General features: G+C 33.9%; 3 protein-coding genes across 6 annotated transcripts; 1 reads left to right on the top strand and 2 right to left on the bottom strand.

The window, feature by feature from the left end:
• The first annotated feature begins 537 nt into the window (after positions 1-537).
• On the top strand, positions 538-8523 carry LOC111809980 (serine hydroxymethyltransferase 7). Of its 4 annotated transcripts, XR_002817344.2 has the most exons (6): positions 538-1997; positions 2648-3053; positions 4232-4333; positions 4441-5133; positions 7057-7133; positions 8174-8523. XR_002817344.2 is itself a non-coding variant. In XM_087117183.1 (5 exons), exons 2-5 carry the CDS (start codon positions 1122-1124, stop codon positions 4662-4664), a joined length of 1608 nt encoding a protein of 535 aa, XP_086973309.1. In that variant the 5' UTR covers positions 538-839; positions 1083-1121; the 3' UTR covers positions 4665-5295. The 4 variants fall into 4 exon arrangements, 2 of the variants coding, with proteins under 2 accessions (XP_086973309.1, XP_023552257.2); XR_002817343.2 differs by lacking the exon at positions 8174-8523 and having other exon boundaries at positions 7057-7169; XM_087117183.1 differs by lacking the exons at positions 7057-7133; positions 8174-8523 and having other exon boundaries at positions 538-839; positions 1083-1997; positions 4441-5295.
• Positions 8524-8663: 140 nt separating this feature from the next.
• LOC111809981 (uncharacterized) lies at positions 8664-10860 on the bottom strand. The gene is made up of 2 exons (XM_023696490.2): positions 9865-10860; positions 8664-9777 (listed from the first exon to the last, which is right to left on the bottom strand). The coding sequence occupies exons 1-2, from the start codon at positions 10381-10383 to the stop codon at positions 9124-9126; spliced, it is 1173 nt and encodes a 390-aa protein (XP_023552258.2). The 5' UTR covers positions 10384-10860; the 3' UTR covers positions 8664-9123.
• Positions 10861-12481: 1621 nt separating this feature from the next.
• LOC111809799 (potassium channel AKT2/3) lies at positions 12482-18075 on the bottom strand. The gene is made up of 9 exons (XM_023696229.2): positions 17669-18075; positions 16202-16420; positions 14980-15138; positions 14842-14899; positions 14446-14763; positions 13600-13839; positions 13204-13521; positions 12876-13110; positions 12482-12788 (listed from the first exon to the last, which is right to left on the bottom strand). Exons 1-9 carry the CDS (start codon positions 17908-17910, stop codon positions 12679-12681), a joined length of 1899 nt encoding a protein of 632 aa, XP_023551997.2. The 5' UTR covers positions 17911-18075; the 3' UTR covers positions 12482-12678.
• Between the last annotated feature and the right edge of the window lie 4872 nt (positions 18076-22947).

The raw sequence follows: 22947 nt of genomic DNA, 5'->3' as shown, positions 1-22947 counted from the left end.
TTTATTTATTTTTAAAATAGTGCTTATTTTCTTATATTTTTAGGATGGATTTTATTTAGAAATTAAGCATATAATAAATTATAGTTGGAAAATTGGGAGAAAATAACACTTTCTTTGTTTTTATCATTTTAAATATTATTATTATTATTTCTTTTTTTGTTTTTTTCTTTTATATTATTATTATTATTATTATTATTATTATTTCTTTTTTACTTTTTCTCTGTTTTAAAATAACACTTTCTTTGTTTTTATCATTTTAAATATCACTTTCAAACTTCTTTTTCACATGATTATTTAAAATTTTAAATTGATTTGTTGAAATGAATAAAATATTATATAGACCATAAAAAATATATATAAAAAATAAAATTAAAGAATGAATTTGATATTATCAAAGATTTTATAAAATTAAAAAAGGGGGTTTTAAATTATGAATCCATAATTATTTTTAATTTTTAAAAGCAAATTGATTGGTTGAAAATTAAATAAAAAATTACTATCAAAATTTTCACATTATTATTAGTATATTATTATGTCCAGGTTCGTTCTCCACCGCCGTAATAAGAAACAACCTGTCATCGTCGATCCGACGCTCGCCTTCTCCTCCTCCGCCTCCTCTTCTTCTTCCTTCTCCTGTCTCTCGCTCTCAGGACCTCCATTCTGTAGGGAAATCTCACAGTTTTAGGGTTTTCGCTGTTTCTGGCTTTTCCATGGAAGTTTTGTTGAGTTCAATGCCACAATCATTCAAGCTTGGCCGTTCTACCGACCTCAATCGCCCCTGCCCCTGCCGCTGTTCTTGTTGTTCTTGCTATTGTTCCTGATTCGGAGCTTCTGTTGGGGTTTGGCTTTGCTAAATTTTTCTATCTTTGATTGTGTTTGTTTACAGGAGGTGTAATCTTTTGGGGACTGGAATTCGTTTGATAGGCTTAAGACTTTGATATTTGTGGCTTTGTTCGTAGTTAATGGATTTGTCTAATTCCCATTCCAATCTTTCTCTTGGAATCTCATCGCATGCTTCGCCACCGCACCGCGTTCAGATTGCTGATGATTCCATTCTGCTTCATCTCGAATCTTCTCGACAGGAACCCACGTTTTCGTCCCCCCCAATCCCTCTTCAGTTGATGGAACCGCTGACGGAGAGTCACAGAGACGAGGTTGGAGATGCGGAGAGAGAAGACGATGTCTACGACGACAGGGATGTAGAAGAGTTTCGTATTCTAGGCCATTCTATGTGCTTGAAGCGCCGAAGAGATAGTGAATCTTCGTTCTCGTCGAGTTCTGCGAAGAGAAATTCGTGTGAACGTGATTTAGAGACACGACGAAGTGCTGTACGGTCGTGGGGTAACCAGACCCTTCGAGCCGCGGACCCTAACCTATTTGGAATTATGGAGAAGGAGAAACAGAGGCAAATCAAGGGCATTGAATTGATTGCTTCTGAGAATTATGTGTGTCGTGCTGTAATGGAAGCACTTGGAAGCCACTTGACTAATAAGTACTCCGAAGGTATGCCCGGTGCGAGGTACTACTGTGGAAATCAATATATAGATGAGATTGAAACGCTATGTCGTGAGCGCGCATTGGCAGCGTTTGGTCTTGATTCTGATAGTTGGGGAGTTAACGTGCAACCTTATTCATGCACGTCCGCGAACTTTGCCGTCTACACTGGTCTGCTACTCCCGGGTGATCGAATCATGGGGTTGGATACTCCTTCTGGTGGCAATACTAGTCATGGCTACTGTACCCCGAATGGAAGAAAAGTTTCTGGGGCCTCAATTTTCTTTGAGAGTTTTCCATATAAGGTTAATCCGCAAACTGGGTATATCGATTATGATAAGCTTGAGGAGAGGGCGCTTGACTTTCGCCCAAAAATACTTATTTGTGGGGGGAGCTCGTATCCTCGTGAATTGGATTATGGAAGGTTTAGGCAGATTGCAGATAAGTGTGGAGCAGTTCTGATGTGTGATATGGCTCAAATCAGTGGCCTTGTTGCTGCTAAGGTTTGAATTTTTCTTCACCATTAGCGATGCTACGGCCCTTGCTTGAATGTCTGTGTATTAATTTTTTGGTCTCTCGGCTCATCGAAGTTTTTGGTTTTCTTTTCACATGTTCTAATTGCTATCATGTCCTCATTCTCTTGGGTTGCAATTTAGTTGCTTGTTAACATAATTATGATTTTTGAATTGTTTTACCTGACACTCAGAAATTGCGTCAAAGGGTGGTTGTATGGAATTTCTTTGTGATAGTAAAATGTAACTGACCAAGGGATCTCGGTAGACACTGATTTTAGGTCTTTACCTTAGTTTAGCAGTGTGTTGGGCTAAGATGTCTTGACCCCATTGATTTTTATGAGAATTGAAACCTTTGAGAAACACTCTGGACTGCTTTTGAATCTTTAAGCTTATGAATTATGGTATTGTTCTTCTTGTAAAATATTTTTTCTTTCTACTGGATTATTGTATTATACAGTTCGATCAACATCGTGTTTATGCAATTTTCAGTGGGTTTCTTTTCCATCTGTAATTATTTTTTCACTTGCATTGTTTGGTCCAGTCCATCAGTACTTCATGTGTAATCCTGTAATTTTAGACAAAGAATTATCCCTACTCTGTTTATGTTTTGATTTATTTGGATTTGAATTTTATTACAGGAATGTGTCAGCCCTTTTGGGTACTGTGATGTTGTGACTTCCACTACTCATAAGAGCCTTCGAGGTCCAAGGGGAGGTATAATTTTCTATAGGAAGGGTAGTAAGCCAAGGAGGAGAGCAATGCTTCTGTATCAGGGAAATGAAGCTAGCCAATATGACTTTGAGGAGAAAATCAACTTCGCTGTTTTTCCATCCTTACAAGGTGGACCACACAATAACCATATTGCTGCGCTTGCTGTGGCTCTAAAACAAGTGGCTACTCTGGAGTACAAAGCATACATGCAGCAGGTGAAAAAAAATGCTCAAGCTTTAGCTTCTGCTCTACTCCGAAAGAACTACAAGCTTGTAACTGGTGGCACAGATAATCACATGGTACTCTGGGATCTAAGGTCCTTGGGATTGACAGGTAATAATTTTTATCCAAATTTTGCAGATTGATGTGAACATGATACATTTTAGGTGCACAATTAGTTTTTGTTTCTAGAGGAAAGAGGCGCACTAAAACATTGCTCATGCACAGTAAGGGTAGATTATGTTATGCACTGTGGGTTGTGATTAGAGGAAATGGTATATTATTATATTACATGAGTTACATAATTTGGAATAAATAGATTTGTTTTGTATCAACTGTATAACCATTCATTCAAAACAGGATACTGTAGTTGAGTACGCTTAAATAGTTATCTTAATTATATTAGTAAGGTGTTAGAAATAAGAATTTGGTTGGCAAGAAATGAGAGAATTTTTCAAGATAATTCTTAATCAGTCAGTCATAAAAAAAGACGTGTCAGAAGTGATGAAAAGATGAACAAGGCATGCTATTTTAAGGCAAGGCAAGTCTTAGCATTAGGGTGCAAGTAAAATCAAGCTTAATCAGTCAGCAGTGGTTTGGGATGTTGTGTGCCGACCATCAACCGAGTCGACTGATTAAGCGTTTCCTATTTCCTTCATTTTATAATTTCTTTCCCTTGAAAGAAAATTAAGATAAGCGAAAAATTGCCTAATTGAACCGACCTAACCGCAAATCAAGTCAATTTAGTTGGCATGGTTACTACATAATGTGTGGTCGGATGCAGTTTTTCATTTTTTCAAAGATTATATTAGTGGTTCAGTGTCGATTTTGCCCATAAATTGAGGCATTACTCCCCTACTTAGCATCTAGCAGTATCAGAAGCCTCTTGTCTTCTTAGGACACATCCTCCTGTATTGAGCCTAATACTGAGATCATAAGTATAATTTTGACGTCATGAAATAGCTTTTCTGACTTTTCAACTGGATACAGGACATTGTTTCATTGATAAAAGAATTTTAATATCATAGTGCGCTATTTAGTATCCTGCAGGAAGATCCATTTCTCTGGCTTCTTTATTTGTATTATACGATGCAAAACAAATGAAGATAGATTCTGAACGATTTTAATCTATTTCAACTTAACTTGTTTTTTTTTTTTTTTTTTTTGTATTCCATATTCTTATACGTCTGTTTCTTCTAAGTTCTAGCTTTGATGGTATATGTGGCTGCTTACTCTATTATTCTCCATTCATTATACGTTGTGTAATCTTTTTGATGCCATGCTAATTGTAGGTAAAAACTTTGAGCAAGTTTGTGAGATGTGCCACATTACTCTCAACAAAATTACAATATTTGGTGATAATGGAATTATTACTCCTGGAGGAGTAAGGATCGGTGAGTTTCCCTCTTATATTTCATCTTTTGGGGATATCCTAAGATTGAAAAGCTCAGTATGCATTGATTATTCTAATAAATTAGCTGTCTGTCTGTTATCCCTGCAGGCACCCCAGCTATGACATCAAGAGGCTGTCTGGAATCTGATTTTGAAGTAATTGTAGAATTTCTTCATATAGCCGCTCAAATTGCAATTGTTGTTCAGCGAGAGCATGGGAAGTTGCCGAAAGCTTTTCTTAGGGGCCTTCAAAGTAATAATGAAGTTGTTGAGCTCGGATACCATGTTGCAAGTTTTTCAGCTAAATTTGCAATGCCTGGCCTTGAAACTTGAATGGAGGGTGACCATTTGTTGTCCCTAAAAAAGAAAAATAATATCTGCTGCTCATCATGCCTTCCATATAAAATCTTGAAGCTTCTCCCTCTTGGGGTTGCTGTTTATTCAGATGCCTGCATTTACTTGTCATCTTATTGTTTTGAGAAGGGCCTTTGCAATCATCAGAAGAGAATTTAGTAATGCCGATCTTTTCTTCTACAAGGCCGAATGTGTACACAATGGATAGAGGCGTCATGAGCAGTTTTTTGGTGGTGTCATTTTTGGGATCCAATCAACTGAAGAAATTGGTGGCTACGAGGGAATATAATTTAAAAAAATATAGTACTCTATCAGAGACCGGAAGAATGCTTTGGACCTGATTGTTTATGGCCACGGCTGAGGAATCATTTTGCCAGCTTGATGTGTGATGATGTGGTAGGAAGTACGCACAATGCTGGTCAATTTCCTTTGATCAGAGTTCCATTGTGTAAGTTCTTGCTACATTTCCTCCCTCATACAAATTATGTCAAGTTCATTCATTATAATGTTATATAAGTGTCCATTCATCATTATAGTTAACTTCTCCAAAGTTCTAGTCGATTTCATTCATCCATGATTGTTAATAGAAATTGCTGCTATGGTTCTTGCACTTCTACATTTTCCTTTTCGTTATGATGCATGATCGTCTTTTCGAAATTGCAGAAGTTGACGTAGTTACCATAGATAAACTGATGAGATCTGATATTTGCATTTGAGTTAGTACATTAGTGTTTGTTTTGTTCCCAACCAAACTGTGATCATCTTGAGGCACAATCACTCCATCCAATTTTCTGTATTGTGGGGCCTATATTGATAGGACAAAAACTGTACAGCCTTTTTCCATTTTCTGTGCTAGTGAAAGTTGTGTGCTGATCTTTTACTTTTACATGTTCAGAAGGAAACATAACTGTAGTTGCTTTTTCCCATGTTGATTCTGAAGTTCTGTTATAGACTGTCTGGATGTCGTGGGGGGCAAAAAAAAAAAAAAAAAAAAAACTCTGCAAAAAAGGGGATGTGACATGAAAACATAAGAATCAGCTCGGGCAATAGGAGTACATTTATATGAGCTTAAGATGCAGAAACTGTTGGCTAATAGTTGCTTGGAAATAGACTAGAAATCACCTCCACTACCAAAAAGCTAAAGTTGGATGGAGGAGGAGAACCTTTCTTTTTTTTTTTTTTTTTTTTTAACTTTTGACCTTCAGTTCCCCACAGTCCTCTTTCAAATACAGGCACAGGGCCATGGCTCTGCTTCCACTATTTCTTCTTCATGCCTTGTGTTTTCTGCACAATGCCACACAGTTCTTGGACTACAGTCATCTTGTTCTTCTTATTGGGCAAGCTTAGGGCCAAATGAGGGGGAAAAGAGTTAATGAGAATGGTGAATCCGAGATCTTGTACCATCCATTAGGGTCTTTTTCAACGAGATCTACTATCCATTAGGGTCTTTTTCATCGAGATCTACTATCCATTAGGGTCTTTTTCTAGCTCCTTCCCTAGGTTTAGTTTAACAACCTAACTAAAAGAGAGAGTAGGAACCGTGAGGAATCACGACTTTCCACAATGGTTTGATATTGTCCACTTTGAGCATAAGCTCTCATAACTTTACTTTGGACTTCCCCAAAAGGCCTCATATCAATGGAGATGTATTCCTCACTTATAACTCATGATCATTTCCTAAATTAGTCAACGTGAGACTCATTCTCAACAATCCTCAACCGGAACTAGGGAGGGAGAGAGTAGATGCTGATCCGAAAGTTTTAGAACGTAAGCACACAAGATTTCATTGCACAATGAAAATGACAAACCCTTTTCACCAGAACGTCTAAAATTCAGTTCTCCCTTTATCATTTTATATCATTATAGGACCATACTTGATGGAGCAGGAATCATGACCAAAGTTTCTTGAGAATATTTTCTTAGAAAATTGTATTAAGGATGGAAAAAGCTAAGTCCATGGCTTCTCTCTCTCCCTCTCTCTCTCTAGGAGTCTTATCAAGTTGTCCATTTTCCCATCATTAATTCTCGATGGCAATGATTAGCCATTTACTATCACAACTACAAAGGAAAAGAATCTCTACCAAAGTTCATTATTTAAAAAGTAAACATAAAAACAGAGAAATCTTTGCACAATCTAATGGTACAAACATCACATATATTTGGTTTGCCCACTCAATTGCATTGCCCTGTCCCCCCGGTTTATTTACAGTTCAGGGAAAGAAAAGAGAAGAAAGAGACCAAATCTTTAACATTGGGTTTTTCGGAAAAATTGTTTATGTATATGTTCATGTTGAATGAATCTTTTGTGTTAATATTAGTTGACTAGGCGTGTAATATACTTCAATCATAATGAAAGTCTATGTTATTTTAGGTACTTTGTCGCCAAAGTAAGCATAGTTCAACAGTAATCAACATGTATTCTCCTACCTGTTGTTGTACTGGAGAAAGGTATTTTATCAGTATTTATATATATCTTTTTATTTATATCTCGAACATTGCATTAGAATGTTTTTTTTTTTTATGGTAAAGTTATAAAATCCATATGAAAATTATATCTAAAACTTTGACTTGCTTTAGCTTTAGAGCTTTAGAGAGAAGAGTGTAGGGAGGTCATAGAATGATGCCTTTTCTTCATGGGAGGATGAATAGGTGATTGGAGAGATTGAGAGGGCCATGAAAAGGAACCCTAAATGTCATTGTCTTTGCCTATTTTCCACATCAAAGAGCCTTGTGGGTAGGGAGTTTCTTCATCATTATCATTATTTTCTTCCTCTTTGCCTTCATAATTTATTTGGGTTAAAAACATAATTTATTAACCATTCCTTAAAAAAGTTACGTTTTTGTAGTTACCCGTAGGTCGTTCGGGTCGTTCTTTAACACTAAATTACGAAAATACCCATAAATTTTGTTCATAAACATTTCAGAACTGCATTAAGGACCTGAATATTATCACGTTGTTCAGTATCACTACTACACTATTTCCATCCAAATTTCTTACTCGAAAGGTAGCTTTAAATTTTAAGAACTTTATTACAATTTTTTAAAAGTATTTTGTAGACAAAAGCGAAGATTTAGGGATACTGTTTTAGTAACTTGGCAAAAAAAGGAAAAATACAAGTAGTTTAGGTTGATTAAAATGAGGACAAGATCTTGTCTACTCACAGAGAAGATTGTGTGGCTGTTCCTTTTAATCTTTTTTAAAAATAAACTGTTTAGATGTTTTCAAAATTTGTTGAGCTTTTTTATCAGGATAATTAAAGCTGTTCTTGGTTTCAAAATTATAAATTATGAACAGATAGTTCACAGAAACCTTTATACTTTAGTAGCCTCCTGTTTCGTGCAAAAGAAGAAAAAAAAAAAACAATAACTCGTCTCTTTTGTACTTTGATTAGTAGTGATATTGGTTGATCTAACCGACAAATATCTTTTAATAGATTCTTGTCTATTGATCTCGTCGCTCTTGTCTAACTCCTTGTTTTGTAAATTAGTCTTGGTTGATCCGATCGGACCCTGAACATGTGAGAGTCCAGCTATCATTTTGCACACTGGATATCTCTTACCTATTTGAGAAGGAGCCTTGGATATCGTATATCAAAGACATCTGGCTCCTGACTTGTCCTATCTTAGAAAACGATATCATCAAGAAAAAAAAAACACATATGAAAGGGAGAAACAGTCTCGGATATCGTATATCAAAGACACCTGCCCTTGACCCATCAAAAAAAGAACATACACACATGAAAGGGATGTATAGGCTCTCTTACCACAAGTTAAGCTCAACAATATATGAAGGGAAGATTCAAACCTGAGGCCGGTTGAATTAGATTCAAACTTTTGAGCTACAACACCAATTTTTTTGGCTAAGAACACAACTTAACCCGTTGAGCCAGATTCTTTTGACCTACAACACTATCTGTTTTGGTCGAGAACATATATCTTAATCCATTAAACTCTACGAAAAAGATCCAAAAGAAAAAAAAAAAAAATCAAATCACATTGATACTTTAATTAGAGTACAAAATTGTTTATGTATTGAGTATAATTGACCTTTGGATTTGTTTGGAATAATATTAGTGTGGCTCTGTGGTGTGCTTATAAAATGCCACAAGAATCTTTCCTTTCTTCACTGCCAAAATCCTCTCTCTCTCCTCTCTCTCTCTCTCTCTCTATTTTGCTGCTTTTCTTCAAAGCAATTTCAGAATCAATGCTTCTCTCTCTCTCTCTCCCTCTCTCTCTCTCCTCCTGAATTTTCTTCCTTTTAAGCTATCATAGGCTGCAACATCATCACAACCTTTCTATAAACAATGTGATTCCAAATCAAAAATGAAAAAACACTAAGTAAAAATTACACAACATCTCTTATCTTCCAAAAATCTTCACTATTTCTTCTCAAATTTTGCATTTTGAAGCATACCCAGATCCTCCTTTTCCCCCTTCTCTACCTGTTATTAGTACACATGTCCAAAAGCTTCTGTCTTCCCTCAACAATCTCATCAAGGAAGTCATCAAGCTGCCCAACAATGGCGTCCACTCCATTTCTCAATGTCCCAAACCAACCATTCAATCTCTCAACTTTTTCTTCAATTTCATCTCCTTCTTCTTCTTCTTCCTCCATACCCCTCTCGAGCTCCACTTTCAGGCCTTCCATGGCTGCCTTTGCTTCCCTGAATTCAAACAGCAAGATCCCCACTGACTGCCCATCTACTCTGTCTATTTCATTTGCCACTCTCTGTCTCAATCTTGCCATTGATGCTATGAAGCTCGAGCTGAACATGGTCCTTAAATGGTGATCTTCTTCATTCTCAATCTCACAACTTTCATGGAAGCTTGATTCTGGCCAACAATACACAAGAGCACACAGAAGAATCATTAGAAGTAATGAGCTGATGCTCTTCACTGCATGAAGAACCCCTCTGAATCCATTGAAAGCATTCAATTTCAACGTTGATCCAATTCCGGTTGACGTGCCGCCGCTGCCTCTGCTGTTGAAACAGAACAGTGATAATGGATGAATTCTTGTATACATCAAGCTTCTATTTTCCTCTTCTAACCCAAAAACATTCCTCTCGAAATCAGTAATTGAACGAAGAATCTGCAAAACCCCAAAACAGAGCAAAACAGAGTATATCAAAACAGAGCAAAACAGAGTATATCAAAACAGAGCAAAACAGAAACGAACCCTTTGAGAAGCCCGAGCGTTTACACGAAGAAAATGAGGATCCTGCAAAGAAGAAGTTATAGCAAAAGCTTCCTCATGAAAAATATCCAAGCTTGAGATTCCAGATTTGAGGACTTGGCAAGCTTCCCATATGCGGGAGCTTTCATCCATATACTCATCAAGCCACTTACCACCAACGGGGAGGTGGAGGCGTTGGCCAAGTTGGATGAGCTGAGAGTGGAGGGTTCTAAGAAAAGAGAGGACTTTTTGAAGAAAGTGAAGAGACATGAAGTCGGAGGAGACGACCGCGGCGTCGAGGTCGTCGAGCTCATGGGAGATGAACTGATAGAAGCCATGGAGGGAGGTGGCTGTAGAAGAGGAGGTACCCATTTGAGAGAAGTGGGTAAATGTGTGAAAAGTGGAGAGCTTTATATGTGATGGAGGGGGAGAGATGAAGAAGGGAAGATAAATAGGTGACTCTGTTTCAGAACAGGGGAGGGAAGAATAATATGAAAGGATTGGCTTGTTGGGTGCAATCATGTGTGTTTCCTATTCAGTGGAGGAGATGATTGGGCTCTGCTGTTACAAAAACAATGCTTTTAAGAGAGAGAGAATGAGAGAGAGAGAGAGAGTCATTGAATTTGTATTGCCAAATCACAATGGATGCCAAAAATGGTTGCTATCTTTGCAAACTTGTTACACCAAACCATTAATTTATGGGTTGTAAGTATCGGGTTTTGTTTACTTTCGTCTCGGAACTTATGAACGTATAACCGCGTTGACGAAAGGAAGGAGCGAAGTCAGGATAGAGCACCATTTGTAAAGGTAAGGTCTTAGTTTTCCAGCTTCCCGAGGTTGGGCGTGCTCTGCTGTAAAGGTGAAGGAGAGAAGTGAAGCTGCGACCCTATCTATGTTTCTACAATGGTCTAAAACACACCCACCTCTAATTGGATGCATGGAGGACCACCCCAGTTCCTCTAAATTTTTCAATTTTGTGTCTAATACACATCTAAGCTTTAATGGGTATGTCATAGATTTTTACACTTTCAATGGTTTGTTTATCTAATAGATCCCTCTGTCCAACAGGCCATTGACCTAGTAGTTAAAAGTTAAAAATTCAAGGACCTAACTTAACTTTTGAAATCAAACTTGACTCGTCATAAGTTGTAGTTTTGTTGCTGATATAAGTATAGCTCAAGTGAATACCGACACTGATTACTCAACAATTCGCCTATCTCAAACTTAGTATAACACACGAGCGAGGCCATATTTTTCTATAATATCATTTACTCCTAAGTTATTAAAATCTAAAAAAAAAAAAAAAAAATGGGGGTTTTGGAATGTAGGGATCAAACAAAATTGAAATCAAAATGTTGTAGACCAAGAGCATATTAGGGTTTAGAAGATAAAGATTGAATTATTGGAATCAAGAATTTGGTTTGGTTTTTTTTTTATTAATTAATTAATTAAATAAATAAATAATAAATAAAGGTTACTATTGATGGATTCCCTTCAAAGTAATCTAAACTTGAAATCCAAATGGATTGATAGAATCATTGCCTGAAAAAGTTTTTTTTTTTTTTTATTTTTCAAGAAATTTTTTATTTTTTTAATTTATTCTTTATATATATATATATATATATATATATATATATGTGTGTGTGTGTGTGTGTAAAAGTTTGACTACTTTGACTCGATGCTTTTTCATTTTTTTTTTAATATATTTTTAGAGAAAATAATTTTAAAAAATTGGAGAAATTAAAAGAATGAGGTGGAAAATAGATTTTGTTGGAAGTTAAAAATTTAATATTAATTTTGATAAATAGGCCCAACATTCTGTTTTTAGGGTTTGAAGTTGAGATTATTTGTTTTGTTTATAATGGAAGAATCATAGGCCCAATGTCTACGCTATGCACAAACATATATACCCTTTTTCTTTTTCCTTCGACCTCGATCCCGACTGTTGAACTATGTTTAAATTAGTTTTTTTTTTTTTCGTTCGCTTTATGTGATGAGTATGTATGTTAACTAGTTGAACTATGTTTAAATTGGTTTATTTATTTTATTTTTTTGTTCGGTTCTCTTCATTTAGATGAGTATATATCTTAAGTAGTTGAACTATGTTTAAATTAGTTTATTTCTTTTCTCTTCCTTCGTTCCGTTCTCTACGAATCTTTTTCTTTTATTCTATGTATATAAAAGAGACTAAATATACACTTGATTCTTGATGTATTGTTAAATATTGTCTTATTAACATATTTAGACAATTGAACGTGTCATTTGGATGCTACTCGACGCATGAAATTCAACCTATTCATTTTATTGAATATAGTTCATAGTTGGGTCTAAGATCGATTCATCAAACAAGTTTACTGTGTATAAGGAGAGAATAAAACTTCAACTTAATTGTTGGACTATATTCAACCAACCTGACTCAAACATTTTATGATTCGGTTCATTGATACTTGAAATGATCTATCAAATTTATAATCCAAATAACTAAGCTCGGAAAAGAAACCCTGAACCTGATGGATGAACGAACATAACTCAATGGATGAAACATCAAGTACTATCTCTAAGTTAATGCTTCGAACTCTCGCTCCACAATGGTCGAGCAAAAAAGCTTAAACGAAGCAGATGGATATATAGGCTTTTTCCTTTCAACTAATTTCAATAAGAAAAAATGAAGAAAACAATACAAAATAATTGATCAAGGCAGAGCTTTGCTTAGCAAATTTTCCCCTTTTTCTTAATTTTTATGGGAAAAACCTCTCTTGATCATCTAATACCTATGTATGTTCATAGCCTCAGATTTCAGAGTTTTATAATCTGCAGCTATGAGAAAAAAAGCTTATCATTATCCCTTATCACATCAATGGAATCAATTTCAGAGCCTTCTTCATTTGTCAAAACAGCATTTGTTGCATCAAATCCAAACTTTTCACCTGTTAAGATTCCCAAAACCGGAGTCAAGAACATATCAATCGATCTCGAACTCGCTGAAAATAATGAAGTTTCCATTAGAATGTTACCTGCAACTCTTTTGAGCTCCTCCATTGAATGTGGCAATCTGATGAGCTTTCCAGGATCATCACAAGAAGCCTGTTTTCTGGCTACTGGATGGCCTTTGTATATGTTAACTCTACTAAAATCTAACTCAATGGAGTGTTTCCAGTTGAAACTTTGATCCTTTTCTTCGATCAAAGTCGGCGTCGTCTCTTTTTCGGGCGAACCTTCTATGGTGATTTTGTGGCTCAGCTCCCTTTCCTACAAGAGTTTTAACAGATTTTTCTCTCAAAGATTTGGTTTGAAAATTGTTCCGTTTTCAGGGGACTTATACTCGAAAATTCGTATACGAACCTGAAGGAAGTTCTTGACGATGACTGTACTGTCTTCTTGTTTGATATGCATAGCTTCCTGTAGCACACTTGTTTTGAGCTTCAAGAGCTGTGAAAGAGTTTTGGTTCTGTATGTAAAGCTGTGGTTTTTGCAACAAAGTGCTCCTACTTCCCCAAACATACTGCCACAGTGTAATGTCCCAACAATCCGTTCCACCTCCGTCTCACAGTCGATAATTTCGATTTCCCCGGACACGATGATATAAACTTCTTCCGGGCTTTCGTTATGTACTATCACGTCCTCTTTAGGCGGTATATACTCGGCTTTCATCTCGGCTACCTGTCACATTTCATGGCACGTTAGCTAAAGTTCATAGGTGAGTAGTCCAAACCCAAGCTAAAGAACTGCTAAGCTCACCAGCATCACAAGTGTTTCCTTTGAGACACCCTTGAAGAGGTAGAGTTTCTCCACGGTCGGCATAAACAATTGCTGACAGATGCTATGGCAAATCGACTTCGGAAGCTGTTCGATCAGGTGTTGTTGGTTTAGGCTCTCGGCTTTGAATCTTAAACACATGTATGCTAATATGTGTTCCTTCAACTTCGAAGGCAGGCGGTTTCGGTTAACAAAATTCGATGCCAGTTCGATGCTGTTTCTCTGCAAAAGCATACCAATTCACGTAATTGTGAGATCACACATCGGTTGGGGAGGAGAACAAAACACCCTTTAGAAGGGTGTGGAAACCTCTCCCTAGCAGATGCATTTTAAAAACCTTGAAGGTAAGCCCGAAAGGGAAAGCTCGAAGAGGACAATATCTGCTAGTAGTGAGCTTAGGCCGTTACAAATGGTATCAGAGGCAGACACTGGGCGATGTGCTAGAGAGGAGGTTGTTCCCCAAAGGGGGTAGACACGAGGCGGTCTGCCAGCAAGGACGCTAGGCCCCAAAGGAGGGTGGATTTGGTGGGGGTCCCACATCGATTGGAGAAAGGAACAAGTGCCAGCGAGGACGCTGGGCTTTGAAGGGGGGTGTATTTTGAGATCCCACATCAGTTGGGGAGGAGAACGAAATACCCTTTATAAGGGTGTGGAAACCTCTCCCTAGCAGATACGTTTTAAAACCTTGAGGGTAAGTCCGAAAGGGAAAGCCCAAAGAGGACAATATCTGCTAGCGGTGGGCTTGGGCCGTAACAGTAATGGTCGAGTTAAAACAACGGGAATCGTATATAGAAAGAAATATAAAAAGGAACTTATATGAATGCTTACGAATTCCATTGTGCGTCGAGTTCCTTCAACGACTAGGTTTGTCATGTTACCGATCAAGTAAGCGGTTAACCCGAGATTGAAGAGCATGTAGAAGATTATAAAGATCATCTCCATGGTGTTCACAGCATGAAGATCACCATAACCAACCGTGGTCATAGTGGTGATAGACCAATACATGGATGAAACATATCTCACTCCAAAGCTAGTCTCTCTGAAATTTGGAAACGCTGTTCCAATCCATGTCTTTCCTTCATTTGGATACCGGTCAGCCAACATGTAGTAGAGGCATGCGGCACAATGGACATAGAGCAAAGTAACCTACAAACAGAACACCAACTTTTAACCAACCTTTCAAGAAGATTCAATCAGTTTGAACAGATTCTTTATTTTACTTACAAATAGAAGCCTAGCACATCGAATCCAAAAGTAGCTGAATCTAATGTCCTTCTCGAGCCTGAACAACGGAATAGAACGTTAATAAGGTTCGAGCGTTTGGAATAAGTGATCAATAAGATAAGATGACTGAGAACAAACCTTGTAAAAAGTTGCTTGACACGTCGCAGTCGCCAGAATCTGAGCAATCCTAGGAGGGCAAAAGGGAGACAAATATCATATTTGCCTGTGGACAGATAGGCCAGTGATTCAAATGGGATTGTTGATGCCAAATCCATCAAGAACCATGTCGACAGGTACCTATGGAACACCATTTATGTAAGTTGTAGAGATTTAGGCTAAAATCCCAATCACAAGTATGTGACAACCGCTAGAAGATATTGTCCTCTTTGAGTTTTCCCTTTCGGGCTTCTTCTTAAGGTTTTTAAAACGCGTCTGCTGGGGAGATGTTTCCACACCTTTATAAAGGATGTTTCGTTCTCCTCCCTAACCGATGTAGAATCTCACAATCCACCCCCTCCTTTGGGGCCTAGTGTCCTCATTAGCACTCGTTCCCTTCTCCAATCGATGTGGAACCCCCCCCAATCCACCCTCCTTCGAGGCCAACATCCTTGCTGTCACACCGCCTCGTGTCTAGCTCTGATACCATTTGTAACAGCGCGAGGTCACCACTAGTAGATATTGTCCACTTTGGCCGGTTACCTATCGCCATCACCCTCACAGTTTTAAAACGCGTCTATTAGGGAGAGGTTTCCACACCCTTATAAGAAATGCTTCATTTCCTCCCCAACCGATGTAGGATCTCACAATCCACCCCCTTCGAGACCCAACACCGATGTGAGATCTCACAATAGCACTTTCATCCCATCATTTGACAAGTGAAACCACTGCTTAAAACTATCACTGAATGAACTTCTAAGAGTAACACCTCATCTTAAAAAGCATAGCAAGGTTGGAAGATCCTTCAAACAAGGTTTTCCAATAGAAAACAAAGTAAATTCAACAAGCTAACACAGCCACAACAATGTAGTTACAATTTCAGAATACTATTTCCAGCACACTCGCATTGATCATCATGTTCTTCAACTTCAAGAACATTGAAAAAACTACTCTCCAAACACATTTTACTTTGCGCACAAGAACTCAAAATTAACCACAGCAACAAACTGATAAATATACCTAATAACAGCCAAATACCCAATGAAAGAACATCCAATTTCAGAGCAAATTAATCATAATCTACCCCTCAGAAAACGGATTTCCTCCATACCTACCACAAAAATTCGTACTAAAAACCACATTTCAAAACCTATAATGAACAAAGAAAAGGGAAATGAAAGTATAAGGAATGTAGAATTCAAACCTAATAGCTATCTTCTTAGAATCGCGAACGAGAAGCTGAGTCCGATGATCAATGTAAGCAACGAAGAAGGTGAAGAAGATGTCAATGGCGAAGAAGAGATCGACAACATTATCTACAATTAACAATCGGCGCTTGGGAATCGCGTCCATAAACGCCACTTCCATTGGGTAAACCCACACCGAGTAAGCAACCAAAACCACCATGAACGACTGCCACCACCTGCAAATTCACCCGCGGTAAAATTCTCCAAAATTTTAATCCGAGATAACTAAAAATTATTTTTAACCAATTTACACGTGTATATTCTTTTTTTTCTTTTTTTTTTTTTTTTTTTTTTTTTTGCTGGTAAGTCAAAATAAAAATGTTTTTATTTCAACGGGAATATAATTTAGTATCAAGGCATCTATAATTATATCTTTTATTTATTTATTTCTTATAAAAATTAATTTCTTTAAATTATTTATTTTATTCATAAGAAAAAAAAATATTTAAATTGATTAAAATTAAAATTTTAAGAAAAATAAATAAATAAATAAAAAGAAAAAGAAAAAAGAGAATTATACCTTTTCCTTTTTAAAAAGTAAAATCTTTTTTCACCCATTACTCACTTTTATTATTATAAAAATTTATTTATTTTATTTTCCTCTCTCTTCTATTATTATTATTATTATTATTAAATTTTATTTTTATTGAATAGATAAGATCCATATGAAGATTTGGTGATCTAAAATTAATGAAAATAATTTTAAAAATAATATTGACTTATTTATATTTGTAGAATTCTCCACCCCATAAATTTGCATTGAATGAAACAATTATTTATTTATTTATTTATTTATTTATTTATTTATTTATTTATTTATTTATTTATTTATTTATTTATTTATTTATTTATTTATTATTATAGAGACAGCTAATTATCGAATATTGTGGAAAAAAACTTCTCAAAATGGTAAAGAATCTTTTTGGTACCCCAAAACCTACTGTTTTGTCGGCAATAGTTAAATAGTATATTTATTTTATTAATAAAATAAAATAAAATATTAATATTAATACATAATTTGCAATAAAACTTCCAAAAAAAAATCAAAATGCAAAAATAGTTGAAATTTAAAAACATTTTTAACTAATAATTATAATTTCATGACTTTCCAAGTTAATAACATTTTAATTATATATTTATTATTACTATTATTATTATTCAATTTTCTAATATTTTTCCTTTGTTAAATTAAAAAAAAATGAGAAAATATCGAAAAAATACAAAAAATAAAAATAAAAATAAAAATTAATAAATCTATTTCGTGGTTATGTGATTGAGCTATGATCATGTTGATAGAGATTATTCACTAATATTTTAAGAATAGTAGGAAAGGTAAAAGAAAATAAAAATGGGTTTTTGTTTTTTTGGAAAATTTTAACCAAAACAAAATAAAAAATAAAAAAAATAAGCACGACTGTGAGTACCTGTATTTTGAGTTCATGGGAGAGATGATCCATTTATGGCGCTTCACTTTATTATCGTCAGTAAAGCTCGATACTCCCAAAGGTGGAAGTATAACCTTTGAAAGCTCTCTAAGGCTCAACGACGATGGCAAATCGTTATCGCTATCGTTATCGTCGTCGCTCCCGTGCTTCCGATCCTCCTTCTTGTCCTCACCGCCGTCTTTCTCGACGGTGTCGGGGCGGTGGAGGAGGTGAATCTGCATAGGTAGAGAGGGAAAAATGGGGGAAGATGGAGAAGTCGGGTTGAGTTGGGTTGGTGGTGCTTTCAAGATGTGTTGGGTGTTTTTATGAAGAATGGTGATGTGATTTATATGAAATTAGGGGAAGGTTCTTGGCTATGGGGAGAATGAAATTGAATGATTTTGACCCATTGACGTAAGAAATTTCAAAGGTTGAGATGATAAATGAAATGGGGTGGCTTGGAGGCTTCCTATTATTTTTTTCATTATTATTATTTTTTTATCCTCGATCGGGGTAGGGGTAAATTTGTCATTTCCTTTATGTTCGTTTTTGGTTTTCAACTTTTAAATTTGATGACACGAAATACTCCACTTGTCACAATCGCTCTTTTCTTGGCAGCAGACTTGCAATTGTACGACACTCACTTTTCAACAACAAGTGAGTTAAGTCAATTCGTTTGCACGTCACGGTCGGGACAACGTATGTTCTCGAGCATTAAACTTCATACAATTTGATCTCTTTTCAGAAATTCCCAAAAATAGAGTATATTTTCAGACTTCTTAACAATTCACTTTTTCAACAAAAACCATTAAACCTCCCCGTGAGACAGTCACATATTCGTCTATTTTTTTTTAATCTCACAAATGGTCGATTTTATTAAGAGTTTGTTTTTCTTCTCTCGAGCATACCGCTTGTTCAATAAACTCATATCATAATACGAGATAACCTAATAAACTCGATTACAAATCACAATATGAGATAACAGCTCCTGTCTAGGTACTCTCCGTCTCGCCTTTTTTAAATCGAAAGTCACGTGATTTTAATTTTTTTTTTTCATTTAATATTTTTTTTACATCTTTTTATATCTTCATATGACCTTGGTCCCCTCAAAGATTTTAAAATATTATTTATGACTTGAACTCGGGATGACCAATTATATATATATATATATATATATATATATATATATTTATTTATTTATTTATTGCAATAAAATTTAAAATTTTATTATTAAGTATCAAAAGAATTGTAGAAGAAAAAAAAACTCATTGAAATTGCTAAAAAAAATAAAATAATTATTCAAATTAATTAATATTATATTAAATAATTTAAATTAGAGCTGAAATAAATAAAATGGTGGCTGAGTTGGCATATTAATTTAAATCAGATCGTGATATATAGATTGGAAAAGAAATTATTAATGGAATTTTGATAGTTTAAAACAATTAATTATGTAAATAATATAAAATAATATTTTAAATTAAAAAATTGCACATGACCGTCCGACGTGGCAGAGAATTAAAAAAATTAAAAACCCAAACTGCAACTAGATTATATTATAAATAATATTATATTTTTTAAAAACTGAAATTGGAAAATGGTTTCGTTTCCGTTACTCTCTCACATATATGTTATTATTATTATTATTATTATTATTATTATTAAAAATATTCAAAGCTTTTCCGTTCACACATAGATATTATTATTATTATTATTATCTATCTTCCACTAATTTTCTATTATTGTCCAATAAATTAATTTTTTATTTTGATAATTTTCTTATCTATTTAAGCTATCTTTTATTTTATATCTTTTAAAATAGCTTTTACAACTTTTAGTAAAGTTTTGATTGCTCCCTCCCATTTTTAATTTATTTTATTTTTTTTAATAATTATTTTTATTATATTATAAGAATATAGTTGTGAGGGGTCAAATTGTAAATTCACCTTTTAGATAGTTGTAGCGATGTTTATAAAATTTTCGAACACTCGTAATCGTTTAATCCTAAGCCCTATAAATAGTTGAGTTTGCTCTTAAACTCGTAAAAAAAAAATTGTGTAGCAGTTTTGCTTTTTATCTGAAGTGTTTATTCAAATTTTGAATATGTGCTTAGAGAGTGGAGTAAATCGGAGATGATTGAACCACTATAAAATTACAATGTTGCTTATCTTATTCTATTTTATTTAATTTTAAAATTTTTATTATATATATCTCCCGGCCAAAAGTTATAAAATGTGAGCCATTGTTGTTACTCTCTTGCTTGCTTATATAATATCTCTTTCAAAATCGCACCTATTTTAATCACAATTTTAATCGCACTCTATTTTAGTTATATAACGTCTTTGATACCACTTGTCATAATCGCACTTTTGATGGCAGCGGACTTGCGATTGTGCGGCACTCACTTCCCAACGATAAGTGAGCTAAGCCAATTCGTTCTTACAAGCGGACGTATGCTCGAGCTTCTAGCCTCAGTTTAAAAAGAAGGTCTTAGAAAACTAGGGCAGCGAGGGATTTTGAAAGAGACGTTATATAAGCAAGCAAGAAAGAGAGTAACAACAACTACTCACAGTATGTAACTTTTGGTAGGAAAAAAATTATATATATATATATAACGCATTAAAAATATAATATAGTTTTTGGAAATTATTTATAAGATATATTTAAAAAAGAAAAATAATTTACATAAACAATTCCCACCACCAAAGTTACCTACCTTGGCCTAGCCATCCACTCAAGCTTTCCGTTATACATTGAATTTTATATGAGAAACTATATAGTGCATGTTCTAGTCCTTATTGTAGTGCTATGTCACGTGTTTTAAACATTAATTTTCAGTCAACTCAAAATAATAATATTAAACTATTATTTCAATTATTTCGCCCAATCTTCGATTTGATTTTCTTCGATCACGACTATCATAATTACCTCGTGGTACGACGGACGTGAGAAAATAAACTTTGAACCAAAATATCAAATCAACTATATATTAATTTTGTCACGTTATAGTTGTAATTTTGTGAGTGAATAAATATTAAAAAATAAATTAGGTAATCCTCTCAAATATACACGGGTGTTCGTGTAACTTGAGAATCTAACCAACCCGAACTACTTAACCTAAACCATAGAGACTGGGTTTGCTTTTATATATTTTTTTTTTCGATTTTGAGTTAGGTTAAATTTTTATTAGATTGGTTCGAGGATGACATTTTCTGGTTGGGTCAACCTGACCCGTTGAGTTAGGTTACGAACACTATTCATTTATGATTTTTTTTATTTACCTAATATTTTTATCATATAAAATTAAAATTAAAATTATTATTTATTCTATTCGAATAAGAATTTTTGAAAGTGAGTATAAAATAGTAACTATAACGACCGACACGTGGATTTGTTTTACTGGACTGATCGGTAAATTTATTTATTTTTTTCACCTACTACGTATTGCTTTTGCCGGTCAAATTGGGTGGCCAGTACCTTCTAAAATGTCTCCTCCATTAGCAAAATTTGGTGGATTAATTAATATAAAAACATTCCCTTTTTAATTAAAAATTTAAAAACAATTTATTTTTTTTGTCAACTTAAACGGTTAATTTAATTTTAGTTAGGGGTTAGGAATTTAAATCGTCACATCAATTCTTTATCTAAAAAAATCAGTTTAATAAGTCAAATATGTCCTCCAATGAATTAGACGTGTTTTAAAATCATGAGACTCATATGTAATAGACAAAAACGGACAATAGAGCCCGACATCAGGCGGTGTAGCAACAGCAACGAGAACGTTAGGCTCTAAGAAGTTGGATTGTGAAATACAACGTCGATTGGAGAAGGCGTAACGGGCCAACGAACAGGTTACACCTCTCCTCTTAAATTTAAAATATTAAAAATGAATATAATTTTAAAAAATCAATTACTTTTAAAATCTAATTGATTAAATTAAACACAGAATCATACTTTTAGATCAATAAATTTGTAATTAGTTCATATCAAGATTATCGTGCTTTAAAGTCGATATATTTTATTGTAAGAATAATTTTTATTTTAATACGACAAATTTAAAACTTTACTTAATGTAAAATTTAAACCGCGTGACAAATTTCAATTAATTTTATATTCGTTTTTAGTACTTGGGAAATAGATGCAAATATTCCGATGCTAATATATATTCCAACATTATTTATGGTACAAATAATTAATTATTTTGTTGGCGCTATATATATTTTTATTTTTAAAACATATTTTAAATATGAAATTGGTTTGATTCTTATATATTTAAAATGATTCTATTAATTATAATATATATATATATATATATATTTAATCACTTTACAGTCAGTTTTTAGATAATTCATAAAGTCAAAAATAATTTTAAATTAATCTAAATTTTTTAAAATTCTTTTATGTATTAAGATTTTTTTAAAATTAAATTTATTGTAAAAAATGAGAAATAGAATTGAAATTGACGACCTTTAAATAAGATACAAACTATCAATTAATACCTCAAGAAAATATATAACTAACTAAATTTGGTAAATAAGATAAAATATACTGTTAATAAAATATACTACTAACAACTTCCAAAAATAAAGAAAAATATTAACTGAACGAAGATATACTCCATAATTAATTATTAAAATATATTATTTAAATATTTATTTTAACCGCCAAACATTTTAGTCACCTAAAAAAATATAAATTTTAAAAATAAAATTACTTGTTAAATTTTCAAAGTTTCGAATTTATTTCATTTAAATATTTCAAATTTTATTTTATCATTTTGAATTTTTTAAATACTTATCTAATAATATTCTCGCTTATTACATTTATTACATTTTTAGAAGATTATATGACTAGACGTTTATTTTAAATAAAATATTACGTGTCACACGTAGAATATAAATTCATCGAAAATTATATTTCAAAAAATTATAATTTTCTTACAAATTAAATTAGATTTAAATCAATATATTTATTACATTAGAAATTTTAGAGGCATCTACGCTCTACACTCCATTATTTTTCATTATTTTTCTCTATTTAATCTTATTAGTGTCAATGTATTTAATTAGAAGATACCCTTTTTTCTCTTTTTTTTTTTATTTTCCTTTCTTTGAAAAAATTTATTTTTTTCATTAATAATAATAATAATAATAATGAGACAAATAATATATATCAATGGACAATATTAAATCAACCACTAAGCATATATTATTTTACGTGTCGAAATAAAATACTTTACAAAAGAGCTTTTGTGTGGCTCAAATTCTCACAAACAATAC

Source organism: Cucurbita pepo, chromosome 14, assembly GCF_057944985.1.
Source record: "Cucurbita pepo subsp. pepo isolate OVF chromosome 14, ASM5794498v1, whole genome shotgun sequence".
NCBI classification, from domain to species: domain Eukaryota; kingdom Viridiplantae; phylum Streptophyta; class Magnoliopsida; order Cucurbitales; family Cucurbitaceae; genus Cucurbita; species Cucurbita pepo.
The sequence above is the reverse complement of the archived record's forward strand: the minus strand, read 5'-3'. Positions and strand labels throughout refer to the sequence as shown.

Excerpts from the sequence above, each read along its gene's own strand:
- LOC111809980 (XM_023696489.2), top strand. The coding sequence starts at position 963 with ATGGATTTGTCTAATTCCCATTCCAATCTTTCTCTTGGAATCTCATCG. Across the intron at positions 3,054-4,231 it reads AAGGTCCTTGGGATTGACAG|GTAAAAACTTTGAGCAAGTT; the intron begins GTAATAATTTTT and ends TGCTAATTGTAG. Across the intron at positions 4,334-4,440 it reads TCCTGGAGGAGTAAGGATCG|GCACCCCAGCTATGACATCA; the intron begins GTGAGTTTCCCT and ends TTATCCCTGCAG.
- LOC111809981 (XM_023696490.2), bottom strand. The coding sequence starts at position 10,383 with ATGATTGCACCCAACAAGCCAATCCTTTCATATTATTCTTCCCTCCCC. Across the intron at positions 9,778-9,864 it reads ACGCTCGGGCTTCTCAAAGG|ATTCTTCGTTCAATTACTGA; the intron begins GTTCGTTTCTGT and ends GGGGTTTTGCAG.
- LOC111809799 (XM_023696229.2), bottom strand. The coding sequence starts at position 17,910 with ATGCAGATTCACCTCCTCCACCGCCCCGACACCGTCGAGAAAGACGGC. Across the intron at positions 13,522-13,599 it reads AGGAAACACTTGTGATGCTG|GTAGCCGAGATGAAAGCCGA; the intron begins GTGAGCTTAGCA and ends GAAATGTGACAG. Across the intron at positions 12,789-12,875 it reads GGAGCTCAAAAGAGTTGCAG|GTGAAAAGTTTGGATTTGAT; the intron begins GTAACATTCTAA and ends GAATCTTAACAG.